The sequence below is a fragment of the Brassica napus genome, chromosome C9, assembly GCF_020379485.1.
Source record: "Brassica napus cultivar Da-Ae chromosome C9, Da-Ae, whole genome shotgun sequence".
Taxonomy (NCBI): domain Eukaryota; kingdom Viridiplantae; phylum Streptophyta; class Magnoliopsida; order Brassicales; family Brassicaceae; genus Brassica; species Brassica napus.
In genome coordinates, this window is record NC_063452.1 from 41,740,613 (window position 1) to 41,753,087 (window position 12,475).

General features: G+C 37.6%; 2 protein-coding genes, 1 non-coding gene and 1 pseudogene across 7 annotated transcripts; 1 reads left to right on the forward strand and 3 right to left on the reverse strand.

The window, feature by feature from the left end:
• Positions 1-476: 476 nt before the first annotated feature.
• LOC125592956 (ATP-dependent zinc metalloprotease FTSH 11, chloroplastic/mitochondrial-like) lies at positions 477-5,106 on the reverse strand. Its single transcript, XM_048768680.1, has 17 exons — positions 4,537-5,106; positions 4,300-4,453; positions 4,078-4,170; positions 3,895-3,980; positions 3,650-3,773; positions 3,224-3,343; positions 3,042-3,092; positions 2,817-2,878; positions 2,642-2,699; positions 2,412-2,537; positions 2,248-2,328; positions 1,969-2,098; positions 1,741-1,889; positions 1,380-1,661; positions 1,200-1,289; positions 1,064-1,117; positions 477-951 (listed from the first exon to the last, which is right to left on the reverse strand). Exons 1-17 carry the CDS (start codon positions 5,049-5,051, stop codon positions 802-804), a joined length of 2,325 nt encoding a protein of 774 aa, XP_048624637.1. The 5' UTR covers positions 5,052-5,106; the 3' UTR covers positions 477-801.
• A 139-nt stretch (positions 5,107-5,245) lies between these two features.
• On the reverse strand, positions 5,246-8,677 carry LOC125592957 (annotated as a pseudogene).
• Positions 8,678-9,324: 647 nt separating this feature from the next.
• On the reverse strand, positions 9,325-11,519 carry LOC106418021 (bidirectional sugar transporter SWEET3). Of its 5 annotated transcripts, XM_048768684.1 has the most exons (6): positions 11,333-11,516; positions 11,087-11,123; positions 10,791-11,013; positions 10,551-10,712; positions 10,216-10,335; positions 9,325-9,715 (listed from the first exon to the last, which is right to left on the reverse strand). In XM_048768684.1, exons 3-6 carry the CDS (start codon positions 10,947-10,949, stop codon positions 9,509-9,511), a joined length of 648 nt encoding a protein of 215 aa, XP_048624641.1. In that variant the 5' UTR covers positions 10,950-11,013; positions 11,087-11,123; positions 11,333-11,516; the 3' UTR covers positions 9,325-9,508. The 5 variants fall into 5 exon arrangements, with proteins under 5 accessions (XP_048624641.1, XP_048624642.1, XP_048624640.1 ...); XM_048768685.1 differs by lacking the exon at positions 11,087-11,123 and having other exon boundaries at positions 11,333-11,519; XM_048768683.1 differs by lacking the exon at positions 11,333-11,516 and having other exon boundaries at positions 10,216-10,264; positions 10,551-10,648; positions 11,087-11,319.
• A 319-nt stretch (positions 11,520-11,838) lies between these two features.
• On the forward strand, positions 11,839-11,941 carry LOC125593786. The gene has a single exon (XR_007329677.1). It is a non-coding gene; the product is annotated as a U6 spliceosomal RNA (small nuclear RNA).
• Positions 11,942-12,475: the final 534 nt, after the last annotated feature.

The window sequence follows — 12,475 nt, forward strand, 5'->3', positions numbered from 1 at the left end:
CATGAAGAGTTAAGTTTTGGTTAATTACGTTGAATCAATGCGACTTGTAACCGTTGGGAGGTGAAGAATCGAAACGGGAACGACATGAACAGATTCCGACGCGAAGATTAATGACGAAGCGTCGAGTTTCACGCCATTTCAGAACTGCCATTGCTGGTAGAAGGAATCAGATCATCAAAGTGACGATGAACCCTAGAAAGGCGAATCAGGAAGAAGAGGTAGGCGAGACGGACTTTCTTTTGGTTTGCATTGCGGCCTAGAAAGAAGAGTCCATAACCTACAAAAAACAAAAAATCGTGCAAGCCCATATATGTGTGACGTGGCAAAAAGCAACTTCCCTATTGGACGATTTTCCAAGCTGACGTGTATGCTCTTATTCGCCTTTTATTCCTTGTTTGATTCCATTTTCAGTATTATAACAAGTGTTTTCTGCATAAATTTCATTGGCCGATTTCGCTCAAAAACATAAAGAGAACTTGTAACGAAAAATTAGTTTTGTTTCCCTTTAAAAAACACAACAGAGATAAAACTACAATTACATTAATCCCAATGTTCTTCTACTATTTTTCTTATTTCATAGAATGTCAAATGAAAAATAAAGTTCTAGGTTGAAGTCAGACTAATGAGCTAATGGAATAACAACTACAATAATGTATAACATGAGATGAATAATTTCATCTGTTTATTGTTTTTGTAAAATATGGGAGATGTTTTTCTTTTGTTTAAACTGTGTGAGATTTAACCTGTACAAAAGCTTTGAACCTCCCTTTTTGCACCCAAAAAGGTGTCTTTATGATGTGACTAGGCCAATACCAAGTCTCCTTCTTCTTCTTGTTGCTCCTGTAACTTCTCTCCTTCCTGGTTTGGAAGGAGAATACGCTTTATGTCCTCTGCGGTTAGCGTTTCATACTCCAGAAGTGCGTTTGCTAACGTGTGTAGCTGCTTCTCATGCTGGACAAAACACACATAACCAAATAAATAAAAGTGAGAAAATGACACTCCTAAAACAGTTTTGATAAGAGTCAAAAGTGTGAGATTAGCGTTAAATTTTGCACAAACAAACCCGTTTCAATAGAGATTTCACTCGCTCATATGCCTCTCGAAGAAGTTTCACAACCTGACCATTAAAAATGATCAGACTTGGGAGCAAAGGGATTTAAATAGGAACTATAAGAAAATGAACATAGAGAGTCTCCTACCTCTGCATCGATGCGTGATCGCATTTCAGAACTTGGTCTTTCTTTTATATGAACTGGTCCTATTGCCTCACTCATCCCACAGCTCGACACCTTCCACAATGAACCAAAAGCATTACTACAGCTACAACGAGAGGTAAGAAGCAATGTTCGTGTCATATGAAGGTTATAACAAGTTATTACCATATACTGAGCAAGTTCTGTGGCCTGGGAGAGATCGCTACTTGCTCCAGTGGTGATATGGTCCTGGCCAAAGATGAGCTCCTCTGCGACTCTTCCTCCCATACATACATCAAGACGAGCTAATAATTGTTTCTTGCTCACTGATGTTTCATCGTTTGAAGGTAACTGCGTAACCATTCCCAACGCAGATCCACGTGGCATTATAGTTGCTTTGTGGATCGGGTGTGCACCCCCCGTGTTCAATGCGACAATAGCATGACCACTCTCATGGTAGGCAGTGAGCTAAAGAGACCAAGAAGCAAGTGAGAGAGGTCACAAGCTGTTTTGAACTCTACATCCAAAAGACAAGTATTAGAAATACCTTTTTTGAGTCCTCTGATACGAACATTGTCTTCCTCTCTGTGCCCATAACTATTCGGTCCTTGGCGAATTCCAACTGTTCAGCAGAAAGTCTCTCAGCACCTTCAACAGCTGCCTTAATGGCAGCAATGTTTACAAGGTTTGCAAGATCTAGAAAAATTGATTTGGTGAATCATTGAACCTCCATAGCTCAGTGACAAAATGTAGTTACAGATTTTAAGATACTCACCAGCACCATTGAATCCAGGAGTTCCACGAGCAATTGCTTTAACATCCACATCATCTGACATAGGTTTGCCTTGGAGGTAGAGTTCCAAAATCTCTTGGCGTCCACGCACATCCGGACTAGGGACCACAATCTAAATTCACCTTCTGTCATTAGTTTATTATATTCCTTTTGGCAAATCCAAAACAAAACAATTTTCATTGAAAGCAGATAGAATCACTTCTTCATTTTTCAGTAACTAGCCTGAACAGAGACGAGGGCAATACGGAGCTGAATACTTACATGCCTATCAAATCTACCCGGTCTTGTCAGGGCTGGATCAAGTATATCAGCCAAGTTTGTTGCTGCCATAACTATTATTCCCTGCACAGCAAAAAGTACTATTAAACTCTAGCAGATTATGGGAAGTAAACACAAGGTACACTATCCCTCATTAAAGAAACTACCTCATTCTGCTCAAAACCATCCATTTCAACAAGCAGTTGATGCAATGTCTTCTTTGTATGCCCTTCCCATTGTTTTCTCGTGGAACCAACCGCGTCGATTTCATCAATGAAAATGATACAGGGCGCCTGTAACACATGATTGTCAGCAAATAGAACTTGACTCATGGTGAGAGGCTTCACAGCTTAACAAACATAACTCTTTTGAAATAGCTTATTAGCAGTGACATGACCTTTTTCTTAGCTGCCTGAAACAAGGATCTCACACGCTTAGCTCCGACCCCAACAAACCTGTCAATCAAGTAAATTATGATATTATTATTATTGAAGCCACATGATCGTAATACAAAGTTAATGATGATATTACTCAAGACATAGGCCGGAGAAAAACAAAACTAGAAGGCTCACATCTCTTCAAATTCAGATCCAGCTCTATAGAAGAAGGGTACTCCAGCTTCTCCAGCAATTGCCTTTAAAAAAAATTTTAATGGGTCAGCTAATTGCAATCAATCAATCAAACTATAGGTAGTTTAATAAGAGTTTTGTGAAAGGCACACAAGAAAATGAAATATTTAACTCTTCGATAACTACCCCTACCTATCAACAAAAATTTAATGTTATATGAGAACTTACTTTAGCCAGCAATGTCTTTCCAGTACCAGGTGACCCTGTTAGAAGAATTCCCTGGAAGCAAACATTTTAAGAAATGTCTCTCGAGTATAAATAGATTATAGCCTTAAGTAGACCGAACAAAACCGAGTGCCAAGTAACACGCAATCGAGAAGTTACAATAATTAAATTTACACAGATTATACCTTTGGCAACTTTCCTCCAAGACGGGTGAACTTTGATGGATTTTTAAGATACTCTACCACCTCCTCAAGCTCTTGTTTTGCATCATCACAACCCTTTACATCCTTAAATGTTTTGAGATTCTGCAGGAAGGAAATTTGTCAGATTAAGATACAGTGATCCACTCCGCCAAATTATTCTGCTCAAATGTTGCATGAACAGAAATATTCAAATGTTCACTGCATAAACTAGCATTATGATAGAGAGAGGACCCAGGATTCAAAAAGACAATAATTGTCTCAGGTAAGAAAGATCATATCATGCAACTAATTTGCAATATCTGTCTCTTTACCATACATTTTGCCACTGTTGCCAATTTCCTAACAAGTCTAATTCAGCTACTTTAGAATCCTTGTAAACAGCGAAGAACATTAGGCTTCAGGTAATACCTTTTCAGGCGTTATTTCTTTGTTAACCTCTTTTGTGGAAAATGAAGAAGTTGAACCAACACCCGAAGTTTCAACTCCTTCCAGGCTTCCAATATATTTTTGCAGAGCAGCTGCACCCATAAACCTAAACAAGAAAATTCCATTTTAACAGGAGGAACACAGTGAAAAAAGCAACATTTCCACCTGTGTTATCTAAATTAATCTTATTATAAACTTGATTCAAGTAGAATATAGATAACACATACCAAACTAATCCAACAGCAATTGTGAACAAGATAGTCGAGACAAGCTCTTGTGCAAATCTTGATTTGTTTGAAACTTTCGGATTAACCTAACAAAGTAAAGACGCATGTTAGAGATATGAAACCTTCTCTCACAAAAAAAAAACCTTCTCTCACAAGATGAGCAATGTAAAGCGGAAAACTTACCAAAGTAACATGCAGCGGTTGCCTCTCAGATATACCAGGGTTCGCAAACGAATCGTCCATATTGCCTGATGCACGATGCTTCAGCTCTTGAAGCTGCACATCGACCCAATGATTATTTACATATACAGCAAGACAAAGACAAGTAGGAACATTCTAACTTAGAGATGTATTCATCTTAGTACAGATAACAGAAGTAGTGATGGTAGAAGAAGAATATACTACCAGTGTGGGAAGAGTAGATGGCTTGCTGGATAGCTCGTCAGGAAGATAGTCGGCAATAGCATTAGTAATGACAAGAGCTCGAATATATTCAGCAACTCCTCTACTGTCCACTGCGTGTTCCCTTTGTTCGAACCGTTGAACGACAGCTTCAGGACTGAAGCAAAACAAGACATAATCACACCACACAGAATTGAATTCAGCTACAAAAAAAAAAAACTCAACTCCTAAATTAGATACATGTGTTTGTTGAGCTCAGCCAATAAAGCACCCTGCAAAGCAGCGTCCAATGGATTGGCATCAGCTTGGGCGATGAGTTTCTCGAGACGCTTCTGTGGGCGAGAGAAAGGCCACCACTCCCGTTGCATTACCTTCTCCATGGCTCTCTTTAAAGATGCCCATAGGCCCATCAGCAACACCAGGATCGGAAACTTGCTCTTCTCCTTCTTGTTCCTGTCTTCCGCATTACTAACCTCCGCTTCGTCTACTCCTCTATTGACTAGGATGTCTTCACTCGTCCCTTGTTCAGTCACTGCTGAGTCCGCAACGTTCCGGTCGATATCTCCGCTCCAGGAGGCCTCCTTGGGAAGGAAATCCGAATCGGAAGCGACATTGTCGTGGCCCAATGAGCAAGGAATGGAACGAAACTGTGTTGAAGAAAGACGGTAGAAACTGGACAGAGATTGAGTATTGAAACGTAGAGAATGAAGAGGAGGACGAAGGAGAAGAGAAGCTTGAAGAGTGGACGAAGACATTGGAGACAGTAGTAGGGTTTTCCTTGAATATTCCTTTTTATCTTCTTCCTCTTGGAGACCTCCACAATATCCCTCCCAGACAACAAGTCAACTGGGTTAACAAAACCTTATCCAGATTCCCTCTCTCATGTTTAGCCAATAATCAGGGGATTAGACATCTACTCTTAAGAGATATTATTTTAGATGCAAAACGATGACAAATAACGAATGGTTTTGATCATTGATTCTCTGGACTCGAGTACAAATGTGTTCCATAAACATAACACGGAGAGAGGAGAAATGTAAGAGAGGATAAAACGACTTCGTCTTCTTTGACCTTTTTTAATGACTTTCTTTTTCATAACCATAATGATGTGGTGGTCGCATTTGCCCACCCGACCCTTGATGCATCGAGCCGGGAGAGGGTGCTGCCATGTAAGGACTCTGACCTTGCGTCTCATGGTATTGCTCCGGGTATGGATTAAGGCCCAGATGGTCGAGTCATCACAACATCCGGTGGGTTAGGCAGCGTGTAGTCTCTGCTTCGATCGTTGTTCACCTGTTCAAAATCCAAATATACATAAATATAATCCTTACTTTTGACATTTTAAAAAAAGATTTCTAACTAACACTAACTACTTAAAAGACTACTAACCTTTATGCTGAGGTCGGTGTGGCGTGAGTAAGTGATGTGCAGCTTACAAAATCCACCATCATAAATACAATGTCCTTCCAACGCTCCCTTCGCCATCACAGCCGTTTGAACATCTGATCAGAACTCATTTGATAATTTCACCTTACAACACATCAGTGACAAAGAACAACAGAGCATTTTCATATAAAGAGAATGTTGTTACCTGGGTATTGAATCAATGCTTGCATCCCACCGTTCTTGTCAAACATTGCTATCTTTTGAACAGCTCCGAATGTTGCAAAAACCTACTCGTTAATAAAGAAAAAAAAAAGGGGGCAAGAGACAATTAATATTTTCCCAACGAAACATGCAATGAGATTTCATCGTCTATCGAGTATTACCGTGTGTAAAACATCCAAAGTTACTGCATACTGCATGTTCTCGATGGATGCAAGAAGAACGTTACTTTCAGGCTCCATCTTCTTTCCGTCTACACCCACAATCACCTATTACGAAATGACACATTGATCTTTCAAGTCAGGTCGTAGAACAACAATAAACGATGTGTTTACTTCATCATCTCTTTGGAATATCTACACATCACCAGCAAGATGATTAGACTTTCAAGCAAGAGACTGCTCCCAAACTGCTTACCTGACCAGTACTATCAATGGCTGAAGGAGCAACAGGAAGGTAAGGATTAGTATAGTCCCTGCATATTAAACAGGAATAATTAAGTTTAATATTATCTGGGAGTCATGGCAATCACCAAGAAAACCAAAACATGTTTCGCGTTTCAACACATGATGAGAATACACATACCTGCTCCGATGGCTCTGAAATTTGACAGTCAAATCTGTATGAGCTGAATATGTGATCTTAAGAGAGCACTGGCCCACTTCCTCAGGGAGTAGATAACTGATGCAAAGAAAAAGATGTTACTTACAAGTATCAAACTTTATAGCCTGTAATATCTATAATTAAATAAACAAAAGACTAGTTTGGTTCTACTAGATCCATCACCACCATACATGACTAAAGAAAATTTAACATCAGATGACAAAAAAAGTACTATGGACGTCCGTAAGGCTGACAAACGTCAGATCCTACACGCAATATCTAGAACTATACAGCCCTTCACAGTTAGACTAAATACCGTCTCAAAAAAAAAGTTTAAACAACTGTCACCTAGGGATGTTTCTTCCATCGAGGGCAGTTTTTGCAGAGGTTGCAGTATCCGCGTCAGAAAATTGAACCAGTGCCTAAGAGAAATTACGACAGTAAAATCTATAAGTATTATACCTAGAAAACATCAAAACCCAAAGCATGTAAGGCTAGGTAGTATACCTGATATCCAGCTGTCTTCTCGAAAAAAGTAATCTTGTGGACAAACCCAAAGGCTGAGAATACCTGCATTACAAACCAGCAATTAGAACAACCAAAAATTAGAAGGGTCGACTTTAAAGACTACAGAGCGGTTTCTGTAACTAGTTTGTACTTCAGAAACATTCCCAGACAAATTTAATTTGCCATTTACATATCAAATTCGCACAGCACCGCAGAAGTTAGGATAACAAATTAAACCAACATAATATGGTGTGGTAAGTTTGAGACCGGTATATATTATCTGGAAGGCAAATGATATATGCCTTCCAGCATAACAAACAAGCAGACTAGAAAGAACGTATTCCTCCATAGGTAAGCAGAGACTGATGAACGTCTAGATAAAATCGGTCACAGACGCATGAACTTTTATACAGTTATACATCACAAACAATGTGCAGATAAAGCTGGCCCCTATCATATCGAAGAAAACTACACCTATGTAAGATGATATCTTACACACCCTATTAGAGTATTTGATAAAAGGGAAATGTGAGGGAGAAAGAGTAGGGAAGAGAGAGAGAGAGAGAGAGAGAGAGGCAGTGTTAGGGAAAGGAGAAAGGAAACAAACACACATGTGCTCTTTCTCCTAATGCATAATCCTGCCACTGAAGAAATTGCCTTGACATGGCCCTGCTGATCCATTTGCATTCATGTCAAAAAAGTAAGTTTCCAAAAGCAAGACAAACCTACAACCTAACGTATCTAGAATGTCGTCGAGAACAATCTTTCAGCAAAAACAAAAGGGTGCTTGATCCACTTACCAGATGCAAGACATCAATGCTGACCATGCGAGCATCATCTCCTTCAACTGTCACAAGAAGAACATTCCCCACAACATCTGCCGCCGTTTTGTTGTTCACTATCTCGTGCCTGTTGGAGTACTGGAGGTAGACAGTTTTACCTCGAACTTGAGCAGGGTCCGATGAAGAAGCGTAGTACGAGATCATCTGTATAGCTTGGTTTAAATCTTCCTGCAAAAAAAAAAAAAAGAAACAATTAAAAATCGAAACTTTGTTCTGCTGCTGCAATAATACAATGATAAGTCTCTCTTCACTTACAAACTCAATGAAAGCTTGGTTCCGATTGGCTCCAACATTGCACTTTGTATTCACAACAGTGCCAAAGGGCTTCCCGAGTTCAATCAACTCGTCTTCAGTGCATTCCCAAGGCAAGTTTCTCAGATGAAGAACCTTTGAAGGTGGCTGCGTGTATCGAAACTGTGGCTGGCTTGACACGGAAGACATCGCGGTGGTATAGGGACTGTCAAATTAACAGAGAGAAAAAAGATTATATAAATTGGCACAAGCAAGCCATGTAGTACGAATCAGAAACCCTATAGATCTCAAAGAGTTGATGATTCCCACCAATAAGCAATATCGAGACGAAGAAGAAAATCAAATATCCGATTTTCACCAGCGAAGTTAAGATTATACGAAACGAGCTACTACGAAAGAAACCGAGATGATGAATCGTGAGATATCGTGTAACCTGGCGAAATCGTCTTAGTGATTTGGAACGTGCAGATGAAATTAGGGATTCACGTTTGGGGAAGGAGATAATGTATGAAAGAGATGCGAAGAAGGTGAGAGAGATGAGAGGAAAAGTGGAATCCAAAACTGCCTCGCGGTTTTTCTAAACGCTGTCGTTTTACGGCGTCTTCCTTGTCGGGCTGACAACAGAATTGATATTATATGAGCTTTTACGCTTTCACTGGCCCATTATAAGTATTACGTCTATGGGCTTTCATAAAACAAAAGTAACAGTTACATCGAGAAAAAATAGTAGTAAATGTATGAATGAAAAAGTTTTCAGTTTGAGATCAATTGCCCAAAAATAATGGAGTATGCGAATTGAGTAGTAATTTTTGTAACATTAACCAAAAATACTCTCTGTGTTTATAAAAAATAATGCTAAAATAAATAGTTTCAAACTCGGATTAGGCGGTGTAGTAAGCTTTTGAATTAGTCCACTCTGTAACATTAGGTACGTTTTTCCCGGGCCGACCGGATAGCTGATAGGGTTTATAAAAAAAAAGTATTATATTTTTAATGAAATTTTGATTTGCGAAGAAGTGAAAAACTCTGTTAATTAATTTGCAACAGATTATTACTGTATTATTTTCTATAAAGTGGAAGCTGATGGTGTTTTTCTGCGATTCCACGTGCTCTTTGGATACGTTTTACAAAATACTCAATAATTCTGAATTGTATCAGTCATCGGCTATAGATCGATCTTTTTCTTTTGTCTTTTTGTCGACACAATGAATCTTTGTCGTCGAATACAAAAACTCTTCTTGTTTCTATTCGCATGATCAAGAATAGAGATGTAACATCATGTAATGAAAGCACAACCCACGAGACCTTGACGTTGACCTAACATCTCTGGATGGATTCATACACAGTTTTTGGAGAAGAAAAATACATCCAAGAAAGTTAAAACTCATAAAGCTGAAAGCTAACTAACATGCATTCATGAACTTCTTCTCATTGTCATCAGCATCAGCATCATGATCAACGTCGACTACAAGCTCAAGTTTACTCTTGTTCTTCTCATGGTCCCATTTGCCCACCACCGTTGTTGTAATTGGCGCTTCCTTTTTGTTCTTGTACTTAAAGTAGATGATAAGTTGGAGAATCCCCAATGGAGTCCCCACCATATTAGGCAACTGCATGCAAGTGAAATCTCAACAATTTATTGCATTCTTTATGTAGTCACACAAACAATTTTTAGTGGACCTTATTTGTATTAATATACACCAGGTTTTTCATTCCACAGACTAGTAAATTGCCGTAGAAAGAAGATTAGTAACCAAGGTTCTAAAAATTGCTAGTCACAATGTTGATAATTACCAAGTAGTCTGACTAGACCCCTAACCTGATAGGTTTTATCGCTACGCTGAAAGGTCTAATCTGTGTACCACCCCCTAACACTAGTGATTAACACCAAATTTGTTTTAGGAAAAAGGTTGAGCAGTTAACAAATGTTTTAACAATACATCAAATCAATAAGAGTTTTTTTTTTTCATTCTTAAAATTATCACTCTTTTTCAATCCACAAAGCAACGAAACTTCTAAATCAACAAAAAATAATAATCTTGGACCCGTTTAAATATGTTGAAATAAGAAATAAACCAAAGAAAGGGAGTGAACTAGAAAAGAAACGAACCGCAAGAAAGAGATCATGGCTAAGTAAACCATATGCCAACCAAAGGGAGCTAGCCAAAAATGAAAAGAATGACAAGTAAAAAGGCATGTATTCCACACTTTTTGTCTCTATCACTTTTTTCTGTACACACATTCACATTAGTTAGCTTGATCCGTAAGTATATATTTTTTCATAAGTAATATCTCTAACTAATATTTGACTTGATTGTGGTAGGAAAAACAAAATCTTAAAAAAACATATACATTTGGAATAAATGTAAAACTGTGGCTTATATTTTAGAGAGTTGCTCTCTTTTTTTTCTTGTGGTTTGATCAATGCATATATACATAGCTTACCATAACGATGAGAGGAGAACCATACATGGAGATAGAAGCCACGAGGCCAACACTTCCGACGAATGATTTTCGGTGACGGTGGTCTTCAAACACCACGGCTGAGATTGCCGTTGTTAACCCAAACACAACGATCACCGGAACAAATATAACACCAACCTTAATCTATTTCATATGTTTATATATCTCAATGTCACTATTTAAACATAAAACAATATCATATGATTCTAATGAATATCCTACCTTTTCTTTGGGCGACGCGTAGCAGAAATATACGAAAATGAAGATTGATTCGAGAACGATGCCAACTCCATTAATGCTCACAAGAGGAAAATTCTCCCAACAATGGCTCACAATCGGTAAACCGTACCAAGTGTAAATCAAACAGTTGAAGAGTGTCATAACGTAAGGAAGACATGAGAATTCTTCTGTGCTTTTCTTCTTAAACACCCTTGAAAATGTTAATCTACAGTAAAAAAAATAAGCTATAGTTAACTTTCTTGCCTAATTCAAATTAAATTGGCTTTTATTTTACATACACTGGAGCTGTATAGAGCAGCAAGGAAGCTCCGTTTCCTGTGGAGAGTTCATGCATGAGTTTTAAACAATCAAAACTCATATAAATTTGTTTTAAATATATTATGTTACAAAAAAAAGAAACAATTTCTTATAAGCTAAGACCGAAATTACGTGTTTAAATATAGGTTATATTAATAAATTTTGGAAATATAGCATAGGATGGTTTAAGAAAACATAGTATCATACAAAAATTGAAGAAAAAATACCCAAATTCCGACGGATAGTCTAAGTTTATCACCCATTTTCATTGGCCGGATAGAACAAAGATTATGGAATGGTTGGGAAGTAGAAGCTTACGCATGTAATATGTGTATATATAATACATATAACAACATGTCTTTGGTGTTCATTTTAAAATAATAATCACAAGTTTGGGACATTCTAAATTTGATGATAAGCTTGGGACATTTGGAATGATATATCACACACATTATGTGCTTCAACAACATATTAGCAAACATTCCATCACAACTTACACATGCATCTGCAAAATATATCGTATAAGCAAATTAATTTATCGGATTATAACGTTATATGTCCATCTCAGACTTTATATAAATGCGAATTTGTTTTATAGGTTGTGTAGGTACTACAAAGGACGATTGTAATGCTCAAAAGAGTTGATCCAAATCGTAATTTCGTACATAATTTGATTATTTTGTTTGTATCGCACTTGACTCCAAACATCAAATAAAGAAACTATAGTATTGTAGGTCCTAAAGGAACATCTGATAAAATTGGAATGATATAGAGAAGATTAACATGGTTCATGTGCAAAGATGACACACAAATCTCGAGAAATGGTCCAAAATTTTCACTAAAAAACTATAGTATTGTATTGTTTAAGCATTTATGGAAAATATAACAGAATATTGATAATAATGGATATGAATAAATAGGAACTTAACTAAAAGTATGATTTTAGTTAGCTTTATAGGGGGCCAACATCTGAAATGTGAAACTAACGTCCTCTCTCAGGAAAAAACATTATCTCCTGAATGGATATTTCAGTTTTTGATCGGTAATTCAAACAGATCCATCTACAATTTATAGAGGTTAAAGCTGTGACATAAATATTCACTACAAGAAAATAAGGGCTTTACGACAGGCAACAGCCATATTTGTTGTTAATTTGCCGTAAATGAATATTTACGACGAAATAGCGATACATTTATACTAAATGTGTGTCGTAAATTAAGATTCATCATAATTTGTCGTGAATTTATAACAAAAAAATTGTTGTTACATCATCATTGAGTTGTTCGTCGTAAAGCAGTATGGATGATAGATACGGATATTAACAACGATAGTTGCTGTTAATTCGTCGAAATAGTTGGGACGAATTAACA

Excerpts from the sequence above, each read along its gene's own strand:
- LOC125592956 (XM_048768680.1), bottom strand. The coding sequence starts at position 5,051 with ATGTCTTCGTCCACTCTTCAAGCTTCTCTTCTCCTTCGTCCTCCTCTT. Across the intron at positions 3,344-3,649 it reads AAGAAATAACGCCTGAAAAG|AATCTCAAAACATTTAAGGA; the intron begins GTATTACCTGAA and ends TCCTTCCTGCAG. Across the intron at positions 2,099-2,247 it reads CGGGTAGATTTGATAGGCAT|ATTGTGGTCCCTAGTCCGGA; the intron begins GTAAGTATTCAG and ends AGGTGAATTTAG.
- LOC106418021 (XM_048768681.1), bottom strand. The coding sequence starts at position 11,166 with ATGAGTTTTGATTGTTTAAAACTCATGCATGAACTCTCCACAGGAAAC. Across the intron at positions 11,014-11,086 it reads CTGCTCTATACAGCTCCAGT|ATTAACATTTTCAAGGGTGT; the intron begins GTATGTAAAATA and ends TTTTTACTGTAG. Across the intron at positions 9,716-10,215 it reads GCCATGATCTCTTTCTTGCG|TTGCCTAATATGGTGGGGAC; the intron begins GTTCGTTTCTTT and ends ACTTGCATGCAG.